General features: G+C 40.1%; 1 protein-coding gene across 2 annotated transcripts in view; it reads left to right on the forward strand.

Annotated features, from left to right (window-relative positions):
- Positions 1–25309, forward strand: part of LOC126392256 (mannosyl-oligosaccharide 1,2-alpha-mannosidase IA) — a 254432-nt gene that overhangs the window by 149808 nt on the left and 79315 nt on the right. For both annotated transcript variants that reach the window (XM_050047564.1, XM_050047562.1), the window contains exon 4: positions 12862–12942. In XM_050047564.1, the coding sequence (XP_049903521.1) occupies positions 12862–12942 (81 nt within the window). The remainder of the gene's footprint in view (positions 1–12861; positions 12943–25309) is intronic.

The raw sequence follows: 25309 nt of genomic DNA on the forward strand, positions 1-25309 counted from the left end.
ACAAATGGATCGTAACACTCCTGTCCATACACTGTGGCTGCAGACCATCAGGTTGGCAGTGACCATTTTTACTACTGCCAGTCAAGGAGAAGAGGGAATCCAAAGCACATTTTCCCAAAGAAAACTGCTGTTCCAGGAGTGGGAAGACCTGCTTCAGACTAGCAATATACCGGTTTCAAGGTATACCATGATATAAAAGTTGACGGTTATTATACCGTGTACATTTGTTAATCTACAATATTAAAAAAATGCAGCTGGACGTTGAATCTCCCCTTTATTTTAGTTTTCTTCTAATGGGGAGACTTTTTGCACGTACTTACATTAACAAAATGGTTTCAAGTTCCAATTATGGTAATAAAAGGTTTGTTCAACTACAAATTACCCTCCCATTTTCATTCCTTTAGGGATCATTTTGACTGATAATAATATAAATTTTGTAATACCATGAAACTATGAAACTACGATATGGTCTGAGACAGTTATTGTTCCATGAAAATCTCAAACTGTTACAAGCCCACTTGCGAGGTCATTTTTGCCGCTAAGTTATTATGTTATTATATTATTATCTGACGTAATGTTACACATGAAAGCATGGCAGGATAACAGCAAAACAATCCCTCAGTTAACGATAAGTAGGTGCAAAATATCAACTGATTTAGGACTGATTATAACAAATCTGTATGGATTGATTTTCCATTTTCAGCAGTTGACATTCACAGTAATAGAATAAGTGCCAGTAGAATATTGTTACCAGCGTGTTACACCTGCATGATGTAAAAAATATGTTAATGTTTGGGTATATGACCAGTAAGATCAGTTATATGCCTACGTTTGACCATCCTATACTTTCGGAGATATCACACACACCTACCTGCAGTGGCTGGATGAGAGGAAAGGATCAAGTATGAAGCCAAACTACAACATGCAGGAGTAATTACTCATCAATCAGAGACATACCTAAGTAAAGAAATCACCTACTAGCATGCAAACATGTTAGTAAGGTTACTTGATGGATAGTTGCCCATTAGGTCCCTGTGGTCTTGGCCATTGTGTAGAGTCCAAAGTATTATCCTTGGACACGTTTTACAGCTTAGATAATCTTCCTCTGTGGACATAGGGTTACAGGAACACAGCCAGTCTCTCAAGCTTCACGGCCTTGCAGCAGCTGGCTCATCCTCCACTGCCTGTTGTGCCTTCTCTTTCTCTTTGTCTGCTCTTTAATTAGTAGGTGCTTTATATCCATTTTCTTCAGCTCAAATAAATACGGGTGGCCATCAAAGTCAAAGGCCTTGTCATCATTTTCAAAATCAGCTAAGTAATCATCCATAACATTGAAATTTCTTTTGATGACACTGAACTATGCATTCAGTACTCCATACAACAAACCATTCCTGTTACTCTTTCCTCCGACTCTCACTCATGTTACCACAATTGTCTTCTTGCAACAAATCACATCTCATGAGATTTAAGAACGAGACTTCAGCTTGACGAGACAATAACAGATAAAGGTAAAGAGACACTAAAGCCACTTGTAATAACAATCTGTGGCGAAAATAACCACTTTTAATGGAGATACAGTGACCTGTTCAGTTGCCTCATATGTTTACATGGCGGCCATTGATCGACTGCCGGCTTCTGTCGTCTCACTCAATACTGGAGAAAAACCCATTGACTTCAAGACAAGGAAACTGGTGCTAAAATGCTGAATTATTTCTTGGTTGGAGATGATTTCTCCCCCACTTTATTGTATGAGCCTCTTTACAACAGTTATATAGGTTTTTAAGCAATCTTGAAAAAGCAAATATGCCAGTCTGATCAAACAGTTTAATAATATAATGTACGTATCACTTGCTCTTTACAGTTAGGTTGATGTTACCCACCTAAATATTGAGCTGTGTGTGCTCATCATTTGTGCGGTCCCCCCTTTTTTATTGGCCTGAAGTTAAGAGCTCCTCTCTCCCCCAGAGAAGGCTGTTTAGCATGCTCCAGAGGTTAGCGGTCATTAACACTAATGTTGGAGACTGCTTTCACAGCTTGGACGCTGATCAAGACCGTAATTAATGTACTATGAACAAAAAAAAAAAGCAGCCACACAGCTCTCTGTCCTGAGAGTAGCTGGGTGGAGACCAGCAGCCTTGGGGAAACTCCTTTCAGCAGAGGCAGCAGCTTTGAGTGTGCAGCATGCTAGACTGACAGAGATTAGAGTAGCAGGATCTAATTGGTCCCTTTCATGATTTCTCCATGTTAATTAGCAATGTTAAGTCAAATCACAGCCAGTAAGTGTGAATCACCAGCTCTGGTAGGAGAGGCAATCATCTGCTTAATTTTATCCTTGGCTCATCGGATCATTTTTTCCCGTCACATCAGTTTAATTCGGCTTTTGAAATCTGGGAGCCAGTCGAAAACCTGGATTGCGGAGATGCAGAGAGTCATCTGCCCAGTCACAATGATGCCTCTTTATTAGCAGTAAATCATTACATTAGCATCTGAGCAGGACACACCACTGGGCAACAGTCTACTCAGCTCCTTGGCACACAGTAGCATGTCAGCCATGCCAATCAGGCTCACGTCCCAGGCAAATCTGGGCTGAGTCCGACGGCAATCTTTGCCACCGCTGTTGAATACTCATCAACAGAGAAACCAGCATCAAATGCTGTCAGGAACATTGCATGCTGCTGGTGAAGCAGAACACCTACAAGGTACGACAGCGATGTACCCAATGAGTCATTACACTCATTAATTAATTTTCTTTTCTGCCGTGGCTACTCCTGCACAACAATTACATTATGTTGAACAATTAAAATGCAAATTTTTCTTCTGGTATCATGCATATTTTAAATACTTCAAGGATTGTTAAACACAATATCCAGATGCCTGTGTAGTTTGAGACTCTTTTCGTTTTCGTTCGTTCTTACCTTTTTGGAAATGATAACAAGGCGAGTTCACACCTGCTGTTCATTCAGTCCAGACTGGATGAGTCAGTGTTTTTAGCTCTGGTTTGATTTGTGTTCACACTGACTTTTAAGAGGGGTAAACATGGATATTATACAGACTGACCGGTAACTCATTGATTTGACAGTTTTCGTGATGTCATCCTGCATCATCAGGACTTATTTCAGGGTCTTGCACTGGGTCAGGTACCCTGGGTAACCTGCAAAAATAGCTGTGTAAGGGACAAAAAATATATCTGTATAAACTCACAGGTACTCACACGGGTGAAAATGAACTAAATGCAGGTGGGCAGCAGGTGAGAACAGAAACGTGCTTGATTTTTTTGTGGAGAAATCAGAAATGAAAATGATTATGTGGTATTTTCAACGTCTTAATCAGCAAAATTTGTCAAGCATAATCAGCCACAAGAATTTTTGTGATTCAAGAACGGAGCGCCCATCTTAAACCAGAGACTGTGGACCATACTCTTTTTCTACACAACAATCTCACTAGGGCTGCAGCTAACGATTATTTTCATTTTTGATTAATCGGTCGATTATTTTCTCCATTAATCGATCAGTTATTTGGTCTAAAAAATGTCAAAAAGTGGTGAAAAATGTCGAACAATGTTCCCAAAGTCCAAGATGATGTCCTCAAATGTTTTGGTTTGTCTACAACAGATAATCAGTGTACCGTGATAGAGGAGTACAGGAACCAGACAATATTCACATTTTAGAAGCTGGAATTAGAGAATTTTTTCTTCTTTATTTTGTCTTTAAAAATGACTCTAAAGTATTGATTGATTATAAAGTTAGTTGGTGATAAGTTTAAGATTAATGACTAATTGATTAAATGATGTATTGTTGGAGCTCTCAACTTCAACATTTTGAGTAGAAACATAGTTTCAATTCTGCCAAAATGGTACAGTTTAAAGTGAGTGACTGTGTAGCCCAGGGGTGTCAAACTCATTTTAGTTCATGGGCCACATTCAGCTCAATTTGATCTCAAGTGAGCCGGACTAGTAAACCATTTCAAAATAACTTATGAATAACTCCGGATATTTCCTAGCCTGAGATGTCTTAAGAAAACAAGTGCAATTTTAACAGTATTTCTTTTTTCCACATTCAGTGTGTCTACTGCTCACACACGCATACATTTCCACTGCTTTGTAGTAATACTGGCATCACCACAACAAACTAAAGTGGAAACTACTGAGGAAGCAGGTTAAGTTATCCCCTTCCTCACAAACTGATTACAAATCAATTAGTTTAGGTAGTATCTTATCAATAGAGTTTGACCAACATTGTTTTAAGATAGAAGTCTGAGACAGCTACTGATTGGCAGTATTTTGCACAATATGTATTGGTGTGCAAAGTCATCCAGTGGGCCAGATTGGACCCTTTGGGGCCAGATGTTTGATGCCCCTGGTGTAGCCTTTGTGTTTAACCATGGGTCGTGTCCTGGGACTTATATTAACGGGTCAGGAGGGGACTGGATTTGACTTGGACATTTTTTTTGGGCAACGGGTTGCTACGGTTCTGATTATGAGCATTATTAGACTGCAACTCAGCTGCATGTTATGAATAATGACAAACAAAAAAAAAGGTATCTTGTGCAGGATACAAGCACAGCAGACCACAGTTCGAACTACTTTTGACTGTGTGACTGATCATGAAAAATGTTACCATATCCTAAATTTTTACAAACTGATTTCCTATACAGATTTATTATGACCACAACAGCAGATTAAAATCACATACTTAAGATTAAAAAAAATGTTGTTGTTGTTTGCTTTCACACCACAGACAAACTTCACCAGTGTCCACTTTGAAGTGGTCACAGTTGAGTTGTTCACAGCAGGACTTGTTTGACAATTTTCACACCACACCAAAGAAACCGAACTAACCAGACAAAAGCTCCAGGGTTCGTTTAACCAAACCAAACAAGTAAGGTGTGAAAGTGCCTGTAACTATCAATCAATCAATCAAACTTTATTTATATAGCGCCTTTCATACAACTATACAAGGCAACGAGGGAGATGAGCAGTCAAATCCCGTACAAGTATTCAGAGCAGACTTGTTTTCCCTCAGCATCGCAGAGCTTCATTACAAATATGTTTGTACAAGTGAGAGGTTGTTTGTACTTTAAAGCTGCAACACTGCAATGCAGATTTGTTCTCACCGTTGAGTAATCACCCTTCATAAAGTCTCGTTTTTCACTCTCTGCTGCAGCAGGATGAGAAATGAAGGTAGACAGGCAAACTGGAGGCAGAGTTTCATGTTGGTGGCAGAGGTGGTGGGAGCTTCTGTGTTTACTCTGACAACCTTGTGTTGTCTTCTAATTAGGTCCTCAGCCTGAGCACCGTGAAGAAAGACAAGAATAAAAAAAAAAGAAAAACAGGTGTTATTCACTTTACCTGATTTCTTTGTCATGCTTGCTGCACCATGCCTTAACGTGCCTCGAGGAGCAGCAGCACAGTTAAATTGAACTCTGTGCTGTAGCATTTTACGTCTCAGTGGGAGTGGAGTACTTTCACAGTTACTTTTTAGGGATATTTGTGGTTTGAGGAATCACTTCTGACTTCCCACTGATTCATCTATCATTAATTTGTCAGAAAATTTTATCCTATAAGTGAAGCCTAAAACTGCATCAAATGGCGTTAAACTGATTTAATTTCACCAGTCACATTTTGAGGACATTTCCCTGAATTGTCTTTGATCTGCTCCACATTGATTTTTTTTGTCATCATGAATATCACTTTGTGTGCTTTCAGCCAGATGAAAATATCCGTTTTCCTTAAATATCGAAGAACTTTATTAATCACTCAAACTAAAATGAAATAATGCATTGTAGTTTTTCTCCTTTTTGCCGTGATATTAAAAGAATTAAGGGATCAAAATGATACATTATGATATTTAAATTGGTGAAATGAGCCAGATGTGTTTGTCCAATTAACAGCTCATGTGCGCAGCCCTAATAGCTTTAAAAAGTTGTATTTAAACTAAACTTAGACAATGAATAAAAGAAAAGGCAATTTATGTCTGTTTTGGACAAATTAAAAAAGTGAGCTTGAAAAAGCTATTAAGCTGTAACCACTTCTTCAGTGAGTCTAATCAAGCCTGCTGTGCAGTTATAAAACTTCACCTTCTGTGCGGTTAAAATGAATGCAGAATTTGTATTTATTTATATGAACACAGCCTCTCAGAGGACATTGACAGTGTTTTTAATCTTCTGTCTTGATGTCTTGCTTGTGATGTGATGATTGAATCGATTTATGTCAGTGTGAGTTTAGGTTGTGTGCTTTTTTCGCAGCCCTGGGGCTTTGCTTCTTTAGTTGATTTAATGGAGATGCAAATCCGAAGGGGTGGCCCCATTTGCACTGAAACAAAGTGTTAGTTGTTTCTGAAAAATGCATCAGATTCAAAATGCAAAAATCAACAAAAAGCCCTTTTTAACAGAACGTGTGCCTGTAGGCTTCTTTCATATCTAAATGTGTCGGATCTTCAGTGCATTGGAATGAACGGAGGTTTTATACAGCACTTGCTGAGTGATTTATTGGGGCTGTATTGGGAGCTAAAAGTCTGATTAGCAAAACCTTTGTCAGCACTACTTGTCCTCCCTCACTGTACCTGCTGCCTGTCTTGCTGAGTGCCACTATCCCTGGTGATAAATAGACACTCCATCCCTAATCACTACCATCGTATTGCCATTACTGAATGGGCCACTCATTTCAGGGTTGGCAAGACAGCTCAGCTCGGCCGCCCTGACAGAGGCATCAGTGCTTTGTCTCAAGAAATGTCACCAGTGTGCTGACTTCAGGGATGGAGCCAGCACCTTGGCCGTACAACAGCCCTGCTGTTATTGCCTGATTTATAGAGTTACATAACACATGACAAGGACAATGCACATTAAAGGAGTATTTCGACATTTTGGGTGGGAAATATGCTTATTCACATTCTTGCAAGGGGTGAGGTGAGAAGACTGAAACCACTTTCACGTCTATACAGTAAATATAAAACTGGAACCAGCAGCTGGTTAGCTTAGCTCAGCATAAAGACTGGAAACAAGGGGAAACAGCTAGCGTAGCTGTGTAGAAATATAACAAAATCCACCTGTCAGCACCTCTAAAGATCACAAATTAACATGTTGTATGTTTGTTTGATCCAAGCAAACAGTCTTCATACTAAGCTAAGATAACCAGCTCTTGGCTGTAGAACAGAAATGAGAGTGGTGCTAATCTTATTATTGAACTTACAGCAAGATAAGAAAAATGATGTTTTCCCAAATTCCAAACTGCTCCTTTAAGGACCGCAATTTGTCAAAATGTGTTTATTGCCAAGTTTGTGGCAATATTTTGCTGACATCATCTAATATGTAGATTAAAAGACAAACACATTAGATGACTATTGATGCCAAGTATTGATTAACGTTTAGTATGATAATACAAAATGGGATTAAGTATATAAACATTTTAAAGAGAAGACATATAAATATACATAAATGGAGGTAAATGATACCTTTGAACAGATGCCAGTGACTCCCCATCTCCATGCTATTCCTCAGAGTGGAGCTAATTGCCCTCTCTGGCACCCAATTACTATTTCCTTATCATCCACACTTGAGATAGCAATTTCCTTCTCTATGGGTCTCCAAGTCAATGAGTACCAGACTGCTTCAACCTTCAGTGAGCATAAGAGGCAATAATTATGGTGACATATTTAGACACATGCAGTGTTATCTCTTATTTCATACTTCCTGTAGAAAAGACGTAGACTCAATATATTTAGTGTTGGCAAACAGACATAACTTAGCAGTCCTCTCCTCATAAGGTTTCATAGTTGCAGCATGGAAATATTACATGTGTGCAAAGTTTCCAAAAGTAGGCTGACTGAAATAACCAAGGTAAGTGAAGGGCTTTCAGTAAATACAGGTTATCTTGTGTTAGAATTAGATGTTTATTTGTATCTGTATCCATGGAAAAAAAACGACACCATCTCTCGAAAACCCCACTCTGCAAGTATATAAAATTATACAGCAGTTGAAAAGGAAAATTGTAAAATAAAAAACCCTTTTCCACAAAAACATTTGGGCCACTATGACCCAATAGAGGCTTACCAATGCTAGAACCTATCATGATAACAGCATAACGTCATAATTGAAGCTTCCATCCAAATGTAGTGCAAGACTAAACAGAAAATACGTGAATATTTGGAGTTAGGCCCATCAAGACAAACAGTGCCTGTGGTGCTAATTCTCCAGAGTAAATGTTGAAACTTATCTAATAATTTAACTTAGCTAATGTGTGGTTAGGTATAGTCACAAAGACACTTGGTTAGAGTCAGGAAAACATCATGTTTTGGCTTTAAATCCCCAGTTTGGTTGCAACAAACACGTCTGGAAATGTTCCTATGTGCCATTAAAAATACCTGCTTTTGTTATTAGTTGGTCTCAAAGTGCGGTCTGCAACTTGGCAATTGTCTTGTGTCGATCCAACGCCATCCACCATCCCCTCCTCCTTCTGATGAGAACATGTAATTAAAACCACGTCCATTTAGAAATGTTGATATGATATGTATGAAACGTATAAATCCACTGTATCAGAGTCAACATTTGATTCTGGCAACTGTACTGATTAAACCATAGCAGAAGAAGAGGATGCAACAAGATGACGTAATTGAAAGAGCAGTCGTCAAACCTCAAATGAATGGAGACTGGAAAATGTGATGAAAACATGTTTATTTGTTTCAACATTCTAGTCATATGCTTCATGCCATCATTTATTTACTAAATCTGTTTCCATTTTGTTTTTATCAATACACACACATCTACACTATCCAATGTGATAATTTAATCTTGTTTTGGGAATTTCTGTGTTTTCCACTCACATTTTTTCAATGCACAAAAAGCAGGTGGATGGAAACACATTTCTATTAACCAATCTGCTGCTTTGAGTTGCTCTTTTTGAGAGAAATACTTTCATCCAATTATTTCCAATCACCTCTACTTAGAGGCACATCACTACAAACTCAATACTTTCTGCCCAGTTCTCTTCAACAGTTTAGCCAATTAATGTCTTAGCCATCAGCCGCTGTTCGAGTATTTACGATATGAATCATCTATCGAATTAATCTTCAACTTAATTGCTTTGTAATAATAATAATAAGAGATTCTACTGTAATCACTAAAAAATCTCTTTAGTTATCTGATATAGAACAGTATTCAGTTCAAAACTCTAAATATCAGAAACAAGAGGAGCAACACATGACATTTAAAAAAAACTTAGAGCAAAGGGGTTGAAATAAAATTCTACCTGAGTCGGTCTCCATTGATCGATATTGCCCTGCAGTTGTAGAAGACACCTCAGACAGAAAAAGAAAAAGGCCCGGAGGAAACAAAACACTGGGGGACACCATTATGTGGCTTTGACTCTCTGACCTGACCTTTTGAGACTCGCCAGACTCCAGTTGTTGATTTCTATGGAGAGAGAATCTCCAGTACAGCAGGTGTACAAAGAGAAGAAGGGGAGCATGGGAGTTTAGAGAGACTGTCATAATCCCACAGTGACTGATGCGTCCATTAACAGCATGATAACATGTTACAGAATGCCCTTGTGCAAGATGCTGAGCTCTGAAACAAAACCAAAACAAAGAGTGAAATTATAGCAGTTATAAGCGTTGACTTACTTTGATTACAAAGATCTATATTAATGGCCTCTGACCTATGCTTTGTTTTGGGGTTGTGATCTGGTACTGAGGATGCTGCTAATACAAAGATATTGATGCCTAAATGTTGCCAATTAATGCTGAGGCACTACTGTATCGGCTTGTTATCATTCTTGTATTATGCTGTCACAGACTTATGAATACACCATAATTTCCTAATGAGCAATAATAAGGTTAATCAATCAGTCACTCACTGGAGGTTTTTGTCGTTCTGTCACATCATCTCCCAGCAACCACTTCTCCTGCCATCATAGGGATTCACTGCAGAATTGCCTCTGTGTAAATAATGGCAACATACTGTATATGGCAAATATTGTAGAAGAAAAGATGTCATTAGTCTGTTGAGATGTCTGCTGAGGATGTTTTTGTTTTCTTCCCAAATTGAGGTCACATTAACTCAGTTAAGGGAAAAGTCTGGTGTTATTCTACGTTTTTCTGATTGTCAACAAGTGCCATAAAAAGAGACAAAAGCAAGCAAAGAGATCAGTCCTGCTGAGGTGTGTTACCTGTGTATCCAAAGCCTCATATCTAGTGCCAACCCTGCCACATTTGGTGCCCTAGGTGAGTATATGACATTGTAAAATAATAATGAAACGTACAAAGTAACTTGCTAATTGAACTAGGGTTGCACTGATTTTGAAATTCTGGGCCGATACTGAGACCAGTGTTTAAAATAACAATTTGGCCAATAGCCGATAGCGATGTTCTTATATTGGTGTTTCTTGGTGGTAGTTGAGTAGGCATCAGAGAGCTTTTGTCCTTTTAACATGATAACAATACAGCATATTTCGGGGTTCATGTGATGTTGGATAACTCACCCATATCCCCCAGTGAGCAGGTCAAGTGTAATGAGCTGTGGAGGAGGGCCGGGGGGCGACAGGAACCCAGCAAAAAGGCCTCTCTATTATTTAGTAGGCTTTGCTATTGAATGATGTTGTTGTGGCATTAAGTCACATTTCAAAAATAATAGTAGGAATAGTAATAGTAAAGAATAGTAAAAGATAGACATTTAGATTCTTTTTTTCCTCCCATTAGTGGCGCCCCCGATGCCCTTAGATTCGCCTATACTGCCTATGCCGAGGGTCGGCCCTGCTCATAACACTTATTCCTTTGTACCATAGACGTCCATTAATGTCCAGAAACAATCAAAAATACATTTATAACCCACGCTGTAGCACTCCACAACATGTTCCTGTAGTATGATGAATACATGGAACATGTTGTTTATATTGAGTTGTTCTGCTGCTCTACTGTAAATACTCACTAATGCACCACTCTTGTCACATAAATCCACAACAAATGCACTACTCCTGTTTGTGACAGAGTCCTTCATGGGTCCAGTTTTGCAAAGCTCAGCGCTGAAAGCAACCGCTACCTGTAATTATCTCCATGTTAAATCAGGACCTGTCCCGTCCCATTAATATTAAGTCTTGCAACCTGACCCGTGAGTAAACACACCATTTTGCCATCACACTGTTTTGTGATATGTACCGTCCCACTCAGATGTGCAGTGCACTTGCTGAGTTAGCTCCCACTTGTGTTTGATATAAACCAAACTGAAACAACTGATTTTGTGGTCATCATCTGTCCACATATCCAAAGTAACTGCTCCGTTGCTGTCAGTCAGCTGCATCCTCAGCTCCAGAATGACATTCTGTCGGACATCTACTGCATATTTTGTCCGTGCGATACAGTTGTTAGATCTGGCAGAAGCTCATGAGTGTGGCACATGGCCAGCTCGAGCTATGATTGTGTTTGTTCTCACCTGCTGACTATCCTTGTTTTTACCAGTGCCCGTACCTGTGAATTTGTATGAAGATATATCAAACCCGTTACACAACTTTTTGCATGTTACCTGGTGGTACCTGACTTGGTGCAGGACTCTGGTTTGAGTAGTTTGCTGAAAACTATAGTGTCCAGCTGTTGAAGGAAATAGTTTATCCTGTTTTTGTAAATAACAGTACACACTGTGAAACACTTTTGTATGTACAAGTAAGAACAAATGTCTCTGAAGTCAGTAAGTGAGAGAGAGACAGACTCACACATTGTTTGTTTTGGTCCTGTGATGAGATTTGTTGCCTGTAAGAAAATTATTTAGTACTGCCAAAGTCGTCTGATGAGGTTGTTTCACCCCTGAAATGCACCTTGTGTTTGCGTTTGGTATTGTGTGGCATGACTCGCCTTTACTAACACCAGTTTTTCCAACACACACAACGTGCCAGTGCTGAAGCTGCCATTATGCGATGTGATAAAGAACAGGTGTATCAGCTGCAACATGACTGGCTACCAGTACAGCACCATGGTTGTTGAATTTGGACAAGAAGTCCATACATCCAGAAAGACAGTCAGCTGGTTGCAGCCTTTATTGCTGAAAGCCTGGTTACACACCTCTGATGCAGGTCTGCTGTTCCTCTGTGAGTGGCCGTTGCCAATCAGCACCCTTGTGGGTGGGACTAAGGTTACCAACCTTTTCCAGGCTTTTCCAGAGTAGCTGTTGAGCTTTGTGTAAATCCACTGCTACTGAAATATAACAGCTCTTTAATCAGAACAACACCTTGCAAAGGTATTTCTGATAAAAGGGGTGCTTTTTTTCTGTTCTCTCCACAGGTGTAATCAAAGGTGTAATTTATCAATTGGCACCTCTGGTTCCTGTGAAATACATCTGAAAGATTTGATGCTTATTGTTATTCCCCATGTGTATCTTAGAGCTGTGCAACAGATTTGTGTCTGCAATGAACAGGATTATTTTCTGTTTAACAAAAGAATTTGTTCTGCATAGAAATGTTAATTATCGATTTTTATAAAAAACTTGAAGCTAACTGCCCCAAGCCAACAGTAACACTTCTGTCTTCACTGAAAATCACGCTGTGTGAATATTAAATACATCAGTCGCGGTGATACTGTAGCTGTGTTCAGTTTGGTTTATCATTCCCATGATTCACAGAGACTTCACAGCTTACACTGTGTGATGTGAAATACAGCATTTATCTACGTTTCCTGGCCACACTATGCCTTCCGAGTCTCAAAGGGCAATTAATCTACAAGCTATCCTAGTTATTAAATACATTTCCTCTAAAAAACACACAGCCTAAGTAATCACAGCTTTTTATGATGACTGCAGTGTGTTATTATTGCTGCTTTACCACTGACTGAGGCCATGGCTGAATATGACATTTGACAATTTGATCTCTCTCTCTTGGTTCAACAGAACGGCGAGGCATCACTCTTTGAGGTGAACATCCGTTACGTTGGCGGGTTGCTGGCGGCGTACTACCTGACAGGAGAGGAGGTAAGATTAATAGATGTCTGTTATCCCTCTACTCTGGTGAGATCTGCTGCTTCCTTTATCCCCAACCAACCCTGCAGTTTGAATGATGAACAGGCTGCGTCTGAGTGTGACTGCATGTGTGTGTGTGCGTAGTGTTGTGTCACCATAGTGCCCACATAAAATGATCTCATACCACAGAAGCACTTTCATGTCTCAGGCTTCCAACCAAAACAATATATCTTGCTTATACAGTACACATAAGGCTCATTGTTTGAGACTTTATTTTATTTACTGGGAAATTACTTTGTTCACTTTTTTTATTATATATTAATGCGTGAAGAAGTTGCTGTACTCGCTAAAGTCAATAGTAAACAAGACCCTGTTTTGAGTATGTAATATGTAACATAGTATTTTATATTGATTTACACATTGCCACACCGTTTCAGCAGAATTTCACTTTCACACTCTCACACTACAGAAATTTACATTTATCTGACAAGCAATTTACATAAGCTATCATCTCAAGGTGAGAATATGAACAGAAATATAAAGAAAATGGACGTGCATCATAGTTTATAGTTTATGTAAGTACATATAGGGCAGATAACCTGTAGAAGTACGAGTTCATAGTTCCAGGCCAGGCAGACTGTTCACAAATTTGTTAATGGCTCCCAGGTTTTAAAAAATCTCTTAATGGAGTCGTTTAGGCCGCATCTGATTTCCTCAGAATTTCACTTTTTAACCATTTAACAGTTTTTCTTTACCCAGTTTCGAGCTCTGTTCATGTTTCAGTTATAAATACAGGGAATAACTACAAGGACACTCAGAGAGTGCAGACGAGGCCAAATGCCCTATTTTGCAATGTTAATAAAAATGAAAAATAATTTGTGTATCCTTCCTGTGATTCAGATCTGCTCCATTATTAAATGGGTTCCTCCTTGGCCCCATGCTACACAGTTCCACCAAGTGTCATGAAAATCTGACCAGTAGTTTTCTGTAATCTTGCCGATAAACAAACCAAACAGAAATCATAGCTTTCTTGGCAGAGGTAGAAATAAAACAAAACAAATAAATTCATTCACACAATCTTGCTGAGCAAAATTCTAACATGTTCTGCTAAAGGTGGCTGTAGGCTAAAGATTACACTGTTGAGAAACTGGAGAATACACTCTCCTGCCTAAATCAATTCACTTTTTGATCCTGGGGTTATTTTATCTGCAATTTGTTCCCAACTGCAACAGCAGAGCACATTGAAATACTTTAACGCTTTGATTGAGGTCTCTATAGACTGAATTACAATGTTTGTTTACAATAACTTCGGGTACATTAAAATCTAACCTTGCTGAGCAGACGTTGCCTCAGTTAGTTAGTTAGTTAGTTAGTTAGTTTGTTTGTTAGTTGTTAACCACCTAAAAACAGCCCACCAAAAAAATGAATAAGAGTTTAAGTGTACTCACCACTATACCTTGCCTTCAGACAGACTTTTCCGACGGATAAGTGAAGCCGTTATATCAAAGCCACCAGCCACAAAAATGGTCATTTTACGTAGCAGAACACTGAGTTGTTGGTCTACTGCTGCCTCGATTGGTTAGTGTGTAAGGTAAAGCGGAGCAAATATTCAAATACAGCATACACTTACTCATTTTTTTTGTGTTTAGGTGGCCAAAATACACTTTTGCTGCAGCCCTTTCCACAGCAGTACGTTGTTTATCTTCCATGCTGGTGGAGTTGATTTATCAAACACGATATCAGAGCAACAAAGTACATGAAATAAGCACAACAGAAACGTCAGACATGTCACACCACTGTGTTTCACTACATATCTATAAAAAAAATACCGTTACAGCTGAAAATGACAACAGAAATCAATGAGTTTGCTGATTTTACGTATTTTACGTATTTTCTAACTGGAAGTGATTGTTGTTGTTGTTGTTGGAGCAACGTCACAGTAATTCGGTCTATAGGTTTCTTCTTCATAGCAACAGCTGCTATGGCTTATTAGTATTGTATTATGTTGAGCCGACCCCATGCCAAAATGACAGAAAAATCGTTGTTTCTAAAGTTAACAGTGACCTACGGAATACTTAAATTATCGTAGAGAATCCTGTGTTTCTCTGTAAAGTATTTGGAAATTATGTGAAAGAATCAGGAAAGACACTTTTACTCTCTCTATATATACATAAAAAAAATCTATAATATATATCTATATATAAATCTAAAAAGAATGAGAGAGAAGAAGTGGCATGTAAGTAATTTAAAGGAGTATAGCATTGGTTTAATAACGACTGAATTAACAGACCTGTAAAAGGACTCCACTTCTTTAGAAATATATGCATTTTCACCCTTTCTCTGTGCCTTATTTGCTCCATCTCATAAAAGTTAAGATTTCTTTTAAAAAAAATTGGCAGTGAAAATAATCAGCGCTGAGTATACGTTGCATCTGCTCTCATTGCATTATTGTTACAGTATGAAAGAATTAAAGCATTTAAATACTCGTAGGCTATGGATGAAAGCCCAGAACCAGAAGGTCATTTGGTTAAATCATTTGGGAGGCGAAGTGAATGAGAATCGGTTTTCTCTGCTGGAAAAACTACCACTGTTGTGTCCTTGAAGAAGCCGCAGCAGCTCCCGTGAAGCTGCTCAGCGGCCAAGTGTAAAGGCCTGTGGTTACGATGGACAGCTACCAGGTGTGAAGCTGTGAAACTTTATGAGCGTGGAGCTCGGCCTTGCCAGAAAAGAAGTATGAATACCCCGTAAACCTTGGCTGGATAAATAAAGATTTTGTAATTGCCTGTGACAACCACACAGCACAAATGGTCCAGTTCATTATCAGTGCATTGTGAAGTCACTGGAGGTCAACGTGTCACCGTAATGAGTGTCCGCCTGTAGCAGCCTCCCGGAGCGTACACACACCATACACTGCGGTTGTACTGTTTTGAACAGCACTCAGTCAGAGAGGCTACAATCTGTAGAGAAGCAGAATTAATGGAGAGGGGATCCAGTGACATATGAACACTCAAGTCGGTTTAATGGACATTGATTTGCAGGCCGAGCGAGTTGAGGGGAGAGCAGCATTAAATTGTCCACCACTGCTGGATGAGTGAAATATGAATACATTGCTGGAGCAGAATATTTTGTTGAATCCATTATTCCACATTTGCGTGCCATTAATGCCATGCAGAAAATGTTCTATTTTATTCACTGGTCCAAGGAAAGTTCTATATATGGCTTCGATTATGACATTTTCTAATATGAGTGTGTGTGTGTGTGTGTGTGTGTGTGCGCGCGCGCAAGTGTGCAAAGAAAGATTCCTCCATGAAGCCTTATCTCGCCATGTCACACAAGGACATTAGTGCCGATTAGTCAGGGTGAGAAAACAAAGAGGAGCTACTTTTAACACCTTTACATTTAGCGTGCTTTCACACCTGTACTTGGTTCATTTGGTAGAAATGGGAAGAAATACTGTTAAGGGCTTACAGTATGACATCTTATATGTATATTTCAGCCCATTCTCATTCCCAGTGCGACAAATACTGCTGCTTTTTCATGCCCCTTGGCATATGATATTCACGTCAAAGACATACTTTAGCGTATTTACAAGGAGCCCGGCTTTCAGCTAACTCCAATGTCAACCCATCTGTGGCAACACTTAATGCTGAGAGGAACTGACATAGTATAAAAAGTGAGAAAGTCTATGTAGGGCAGGCCGGAGGGAGGAGAGGTGGATGGGTCAAACAAAACAGGACTTTCATCCAGGAAATCGCAGTTCATATCCAGATTGAAACCAAAAGTCAGCATTGTTTTAACGTAATGTAACGCAGTTTACATCAGTCTTTGCACACTGATGTAACACAAGTGACAACATGATCTTTTTATTAGGGCTGCCCCCAACTAGGAATTTTTTCTAGTCGACCAATAGTCGTCATTTAGGGCCATTAGTCGACTAGTCGCCCGCATGTTTACGATATTAATGTAATTATTAAATTATATTTTTTGGGCGGGGCAACACAATGGTTTGAGTTGAAGGTGTGAGAAAGAATAGTATCAGTAACATTGTTAACACTGTGCTACATTACAGAGAAATACAAAACTGTACTAATGAACCTTCATTAATATAGGCCTATATTTTATCTACAAGTGCACGTCACACACTGAGCGAGCCGCCGGTTAATGACGCTGTCGGCAAAGCAGTAATGATTGTGCTAAGTGGCTAATGGGCATGTAGCTACTTACATGTTTCAGATGATACGTCATGTTTGTAGTCAAATGACTACACTGACAGAGTTTACATATCACCTTGGGTTTGTCCTATGTTCGTCTTAACTAGCCTGTGTAATAACCACAGGTACCAGCCCTGTAAATTAGGGGCTGTACACATGCCATGTCCTTAACCGCCTTGAAAACATGAGGTTAGGCACTAGGCCCTACTGTTGTGCCTTTTTTATGCCAGTTTTCAAGAGTGTGGCGGCAGGTTGGCTCTGAGGTTGCTAAGCAACCTTAACAAGCACCCTGGAGCCTATTTACCTTGACCTCTCTGGTCACATTTGGTGGACTATTAGGGGGCAGCCCTACTTTTTATAAACCTAACCAATTAGTTTTATTGCTAACCATTTCACAACATTAACACAATGTCTTTTAGCTGTGTGGCCTAAGCACTGCTACGAGATGCTGAAAGGCGTGACAGACAATATTTGATGATCTGGGATGAGAGCAGGCTGTGTATATATCTTCTTTGGTGTTCACAAGGAGCTCACAAAGAAATACTTGATTATGAGCATTGTAAGTTGTGACTGGAGTTGGTCATAATGTCATAAGTAGTGACAAACGGGTAGAAAGACGAAAAAGAAGCTTTTTCACTGTAATGTCACAGGGATAGTTGTGTGGTTGCTACATCACTCACTTTTTCGGAGGAACAGCTAATATACACAGACTTGGGGACAAGCTACCAAATAAGCTCACATAAATATAGGCTGCACTTCGAGTTTGATTGAGCCTAAACGAACCAAACCAAACAGGCAAACAGGGAAATGCACCAGAGTCAGATTGAACCTTTTTTTTTGCCCTCATTTCTTCATCTCACCGCACTGAAGACGTTAGTTTTATAGGTATTATTTCCATCAATCTCTGCTGCTCACTAAGTTTTGCTCAGATGACTACAGTCCTTTTTTTTTGCATTTGGACTTTATTACCATTTACAGTGCACCATCTTTCTTATGAGATGGAGCACACCATCTCAGTTTCCTGACGGACATATCAATACCCTTTACCCCGGCGCAGTTATCCATCACATGGCTCACTTGTGTGCTTTCTGTGAAGGGTCCCTGAGAGCGAGATTTATAGCTACCTTATCCCCCTCCCCTCCGACTCCCCTATTAGGATCTTTTCCTCTGAGTCTGCTGCTCCATCCGAATGATAAAACCGACAGATTGAAGGTCTGTTGCTGCTGCAGAGACTTAAATCAAGCGAGATACAGTGTGGGAGACTATTACGAGATTGTGGATCCAGTTTGACCAGAGGACATTGGGCAGCTGGTGCCGCTGTAAATGATTGCTGGGGAGCGGGTACTGATTATGGCTGCTTGCAGGATGCTGCTTGCTGGCGAAGTGCTTGGAGCAGAACTGGAGCAGCACCTGACCATTAATAACCTCCTGTTGTTTTGACCGTGTGTGTGTCCTGTTTATGTGTGTTTTCTTGGGGCCCCAGAAGGATCGCGGTTAGTCTTTATGGAAGCAGTCCCCAGGTTAAATGTCTTGTTCAACCGAGTCTGTCCGCTGCTACTTTTGCCACTCTTCCATCATTCACCGTCACACTCTCCTGGCCAGGCCAAACTGCCTCTCACAGAAGTGGCAATTACAGTAGTGCAGGTGTTAAATGTGCGTGTCCTTCTGTTATGAGCCCACCTGTATGGCCATTTGTTGATACCTGAGGGCAGCATTACTGATCTCTCTGTTGATTGTTTTTTGATTAATTGTTTAATCGTTTAGTCTATAAAAAGTCAGAAAATTGTAAAGAATGCTAATAAAAAATTTCCCAGACCCCAACATGACCATTCTGCCGCCAGCAATTGCACTTCCTGTTGCTAGGAGCAACCACCACTGGCACAGAGCTGTAGCAGTTAGAGTTTAAAGATGCTCTCAGACAGTGAGCTGTTCCTAACAACTGCTAACAGACTAGCCAGCTGCTAACAAGCTGCCGCCAGACTGTCACAATAACTCTTCAGTGCTAAATAATAGTTAGCTCTTTAGCTTGTCATTCATACAGTTAATTTAAAAAACATATTTGCACAACTGACTCCTTTTTCACACAGGAACCATTCTTGTTGTGTGGAAGGAGTTAATACTTTGATAGAAGAACAAAGTTGCTTGTCAAAGGTCATCAAAGTTGAGCTTGGAATTTGAGCTGACTGTTTTAGAAGGATATTTAGATCCAATTTCTGTGCATGTATTTAAGATTTCTTTTGTTTTGCCTTAAATTTAATATAATACATTTTTGAATGCAGGTGATGTTGACTGATATATGGGATGATGAATATACACCGATCATTCACAACATTAATGCCACTGACAGGGGAAGTAAATGACACTGATCATCTTGTTACAATGCAATGATCTGCTCTGAAACCAGGTCCTGGCATTCATGTGGATGCTACTTGCCCCGCTCCACCAATCCAAACACCGTTGCAGACTACGTACACCCCCTCATGGCAACAGCACTCCCCGATTGCAGCCCATAATGTACCGTAATATAAATGGTAAAAGTAAATGTACTTGTATAGCACCTTTCTAGCCTTCCAACCACTCGAATTGCTTTTACACTACGTCACATTCACCCATTAACACACACATCCACACACACTGGTGGCCGAGGCCACCACACACGGTGCCACCTGCTACTCAGTAACCACTCACACACTGATGGAACAGCCATCGGGAGCAATTTGGGGTTCAGTATCTTGCCCAAGGATACTGGAGGAGCCGGGGAACCGCCAATCTTCCAATTGGTGGATGTTTCGCTCTATCTCTGAGTCACAGCTGCCCCTCTGTGCCATGCCACACTGTAGAAACTGCTCAGGGATGGCCTGCAAAAGAGTTCAAGGCGTTGACCTGACCTCCTAATTTGGGTTACGTAGTCCCGACGGTGTTTGGGTGGGGGGTGCGTGTCAAGGTTTCCTAGCTGTAGCCTAGCCTTTAATTAGATTATCAGTTATTCACTTCCCTGTCAATGGCTTTAATAGCTTTGATGGCTTTTCTTGGGTGAACGGTGTATGTTTGATATTTTGTAGTATGGTCTTGCATTATTTTTTTTCCCTGTCAACTGTTTTTTACTCATTTTGTTGAACATTGTTTTAGGGCTGTACCCAAATATTCGGATATTCGAATATTCGTTTCTATGGGTAGGTATTCGTTATGAAAATTTGGTATTTGGTATTGGATTTGGTGCTAAATGTAGTCTTTTTGTTGTTGGTAAATGTAGGTTATCAATAAAAATCAAAACTTTTAAATTGCATTTTTAAAAATGTGAAAATATAGTATAGCCTACCAACAGAGCTTGTGCGCACAGCACGTTTGAGCGCATCCGTCTGAGGCTGTCGATCAATGCCAAGTTTTACCACTTTATCACTATTCCCTCTAACTTGTAGCTGTTTTTTTGTTATCTTTTGAATTTAATATGAATTATAGAACCGTTTTTGTCAACGTTTGTTTCCCCCGTTTTGTACAATAAATTGTTTAAAGTTTCACCAAGTTTCTTTTGGAGTGCGTGACACAAGTGTGTTTTGAAAACGGCCGCGGACTGTCCCCTGCTCAACGTATCAGTACCTTCGGATGCCATGACAGTAATAGATTATAGATTAATAGATTATAATAATAATAATATCAAAATATCATTTACAGACCGATTTAACAGATGATCACTGCTGCCTGACCCGCAGGTCCATTTGCGGGTCCCGCGGGTTACGGGTCGAGCCGCGCATCACTACTGAGTTCAGTCTATAAAGGCTGTACACAACAGTAAGGCTATAGACATTATATTCTATTCAGGCCGGCAGAACCGGCAGCGCATCGGCTCTACAGTACACGGCACTGCTGATTAACCATTTTATTGCAGCACAGAGTGTCTGCCAGCAACCAATTACTTGCAGAGGCTTCCTACAACTTGTTTCAACGGTTCCGATTTAATCAGAAGACAAATTAAACAGGATGACTAGCCAATGTGAAAATCAAAAGAAAGCATAGAATAATGTACTGACGTAGACTGTTGTGCCATCACATTTTTTTGTGGTTTGAGAGCAAAGATCCAGTCGCTGCTGGTCAACATTTGCCATCACAGAACTTGTCAGCCTATTGGTGAGCATTATGTATAAATATAGGTGTGCTTTCAGCTTTTACGACATTTCCATCTGATGAAGATCCAAGTAAGATCGAAATGTTGTCTGCATTTAACTTTTGTGGCATGGAGTAAATGTGCAGGGGTTACCTCTCTCCTCAATGTACGCTGTTTTGACAGCCTTGCACCTACATGATGTGCATATAAGTATTCTCCCTCAACAGAATTACCTTCCTCCCTCCCCCATTTGTTTCCAAACATTGTTTTCACAGTTTCACAGTTTCCTCCAGTGCTATCTTCAGTCTGCGCTGGAAGTGCGTTTAGCTTGCAGCTGTGCACCTGCATGCTTAGATCGATGCATTTTGTCCGACCAACAGTTCAAAACCCTGAAATATCCACTGCAAAATATTAATAAAAAGCAGAGAAAGAAAACACCAGAAGCTGGAACAAGTAAATGTTTTGGCTTCATAAATGAGTTAATGGATCAATAAAATTGTCATCAAATAATTTTATGTTGATTGAGTAATTAAAAAAGACATTACATACTTTGCATTTTTCCTCAAACATTGCCTTATCAGCAATATGCCAGTGCTCCTGTGTGTTTTTCTTAGGAACATCTCTGACATTGGAATCAGCTTGTGTGCAGCTCTGTGTTTGTCTCCATACATACAGTATATGTGCCAAAGTATGTGCATGTCTTCTTTAGGCGCTCGTGCATATTCTCTGAGCCCCTTCTCTTCACCTCCATATAAGAACATGCATGTTTGTACAGTATGTCAACTCGACCTCAATTTCTCCACTGCATGCGTACGTGCAGTCGTCTGTGTGCAAGGAGTGTGTTTCATTCGTCAGTGTCCATTTATATGCATATAAATGTGTGTGGTGGTGGTGAGACCTTGTTGTGTCATCCTCTTCCCTTAGCAAGAACAGAGAACAGTGAAGGGAAAAAGGGAAGGGGGGGGTGAATTCAATCAGCCTTGTGTGAAAATTGCCCGTGGGCTGAGCCGAAGCAGCAGGGAGAGAGGGAGGCAGCAGCCGGCAGAGGAGAAGAAAGACGTGTGTTCATATGCTCATCAGCAAGAGGAAAGAGGAGATGAAGAGGGAGAGGGAGGGGGGGAGGTGAGGAAGAGAGAAGAAGTGTGTTCATACGCTCATCAGCAATTGTGAGGGTGCATGAGAAGGTGAGACATGGAGGCAAGAGGGAAGAGGGGATAGGGGAGGATGAGTTAGAGAGCACAAAAGACAGAATGAAAAGGAGGGTAGCATAAGAAGTATTTCCAGAGGGGGACAAAGCGTTCAAAAGAATCTAATTTATCTCTTTAATACTGTGCTGTTCACTCATACAATGTAATTAGTATGAAAATCTAGGAATGCTTTTTTGAGATACAGAGGTTGAAAGTGTTATAGCAGACAGAAATTGTTTATGGCTTCATGACCGACTCTCTGACTCTGAATTTACCTAGTCAATTCTGATTCAACGAGTGTTTTTTTTTTTTTTTTTTTTCTCATTCATCCATATTCTCATTTGGGACATTAGTTTCCATTTTTCTACACCAGAAAATAGAGCAGAAATGCCCAATTAAACAATGTGTCTACTTGACTAAGCTTAATAATTAATTTTATAATAGGATGTGTTCCATCTAGCGCTGTTTGTTTTGTGTGTGTGTGTGTGTGTTTGTGTGTGTGTGTGTAGGTTTAGGTGTGTGGACGTGTGGTAGCAGTGCTGTCCACTGCACTGAAAGGGATGAGGAGGAGATCCATAGACAGACAGAAAGACGGACAGAATATGTCACTTAGTTCACTTCCTGCTTGCTTTTCTTGGTCATTCAGAGAACTTTAAACTTTTTCTTTCAGAAAGGAAGAAATGCAAGACTCAAATAGCTGTTGCTAGGCGCCTTTCCTTGCTGATTTTGACAGTCGATCAAAAAAATAGTTTGCGCTGTTATGTGAATGCTCTGATTAATACGTTTACCAAAATAGGCTATGATTTGATAGGAGAAACCAAGCAATTCTATGTCAAATCAGACATTCAGCACCTCCATATAGCCAGAATGGAATGATCCTTTGTTTTACAACCACATTTTAACATAACTACAACTTTTCGACTGCGAGATCAACAGTCATATCAGGCTCCTCAGATCAAATCCCTGAATACTTGACCCCCTAGTGTTTTCCATTAGATTTTCATTTCATTTAAACTGTGAAAGACACACACACATTAACACCTAACGAGAGTTTCAAATGACTGGAAGGTGAAACAGCCTGAATTTTCCATACTTAACTGCTCAGTCATAAATGTAGTCACTTTTTGTTCTGGTGAAAGACGAGGCAAAAAGTTTAAGGTTTAACAGTAAGAAATTCTTCTGGCTGTTCTTAACAGCTCGGCTTTGTAGTCTCTCTGAAAGAGTAAATCCTCCTAACTGCAGCATTAGCTGCAGAGTAAATCCTTCAGCCAGTCAGGACTGTACTTGTAAGACGTAGTTGTAAAGATGCCACTTTAACCTGCAGACTTTAAAGTTGGATATTTGAGGTCAGGGCCTCTTACTGCTTCTTTGTTTCCCCCCCCAGACAATCACGTTTCATTGCTTGCTTGGCCTTTCTACCCTGGCTGGCAGTGTTTGGAGGTGTAAATTACTAGTTTCATTACGAAACGATATTTTATTGATTCTTTGGACAACTGCACAACATTTGCCATGATACGATTTCAGTTCTCTTCAGCGGCCTGTGATCGATATGAGACTATATCATATGCCTGTTTAACACAGTCAGTTACAGAAGAAGCTGCCACCCCTTTCTTTTTTGCTAACTTATTAGCTCAACAACTTACATGTGTTATTGACACCCTGTCTTACTCACTGTTGGTTTAACACAGTGCATCTCATGACAGAACAGTGCGGATGAATATCAGCCTACATGCATGTTTTTTCAGCCTAGCATTATTGAGACAGAGCAGCTAATGTTGCTGTAGCAAATCAGACAAATTATGCAACTGCATACGGGGCAAGAGAGTTCACATTGAGATGCCTGTCTGCCTGCACTAGCTGCACAACCTTCCCAATTCATTCTACTTGTACTCTGTAAAGAGATAACCTGTTGTCAAACCCCCCAGTTTTCTGTTTTTGTCGTACAGTACAGATATCATCTGCCAGCATGTAGCATGGCAGCGAAATAGTTATTTAGCCAACAACTTGAATAATACGGAGCAGCTGTGGCTCAGCAGGTATAGTGAGTCATCCATTAATCGCAAGATTGATGGTTTGATCCCCTGCTCCTCATGTCCACAAGTCAGAGTGTCCTTGGGCGTGACTCTAAACCTCAAATTGCGGTGGAAGACGAAGATAAGACAGAAAATACTGGGGCTAAAAACTGGATTTATAGCGTACTTTGTCAAAAGATGGTGATTGGTCTTTTTAGAGTTCCCAAGTACTGACTGCTGGTTGTTTGGCCGGCAACAATCCATCAACCAGGCACAATTTTGAATATATTTTTTTCCTGCTCCCATCTCAGGAGTTTTCAGCAGCAGTTCTGCTGTTGTAGTAAAGTAGGATCCCACAGCAGGTGAGAATAGACAGCTGTCATTCTCCCTGTGTATTACAGACATGTGGGTGCACATGTACATGTTTTATTTATACGAATAAACAGCCTGAGATTCAGATTCAACATGTATACAGAATATGTAACAAGAGTTAGAATCCTTGCTCACTCACTCTGATACGTTTTATTGTTCTATTGGCTGTGAAAATTTGCAATTTGAGACAAAATGGAAAAACATATTTTCTGCCTTACTTCCCTCTACTGGAGTTACCTCCCTGGCTGCCGCCTCTTGCTGCCCACGTCTTGCATTTGGCACCGCGGCTACATGAAGGGACTGAGCTGTCCGCCCTCTCTGTCTCCATGCTGTCGCCTCCTCTCTCTCTGTCTGTGTGCAGTCCTCATCCTCCTCCTCGTCATCATCAGCCACCTGAATATTACTATCTGACCTGTTGAAAGTAGGCTGTCTGACTTAGGAAAATAAACTGTGCGCCCTGTTCCTTTGATTGTTGCAAATGTTTCCCGCACGTTT

The sequence above is a fragment of the Epinephelus moara genome, chromosome 6 (assembly GCF_006386435.1).
Source record: "Epinephelus moara isolate mb chromosome 6, YSFRI_EMoa_1.0, whole genome shotgun sequence".
NCBI classification, from domain to species: domain Eukaryota; kingdom Metazoa; phylum Chordata; class Actinopteri; order Perciformes; family Serranidae; genus Epinephelus; species Epinephelus moara.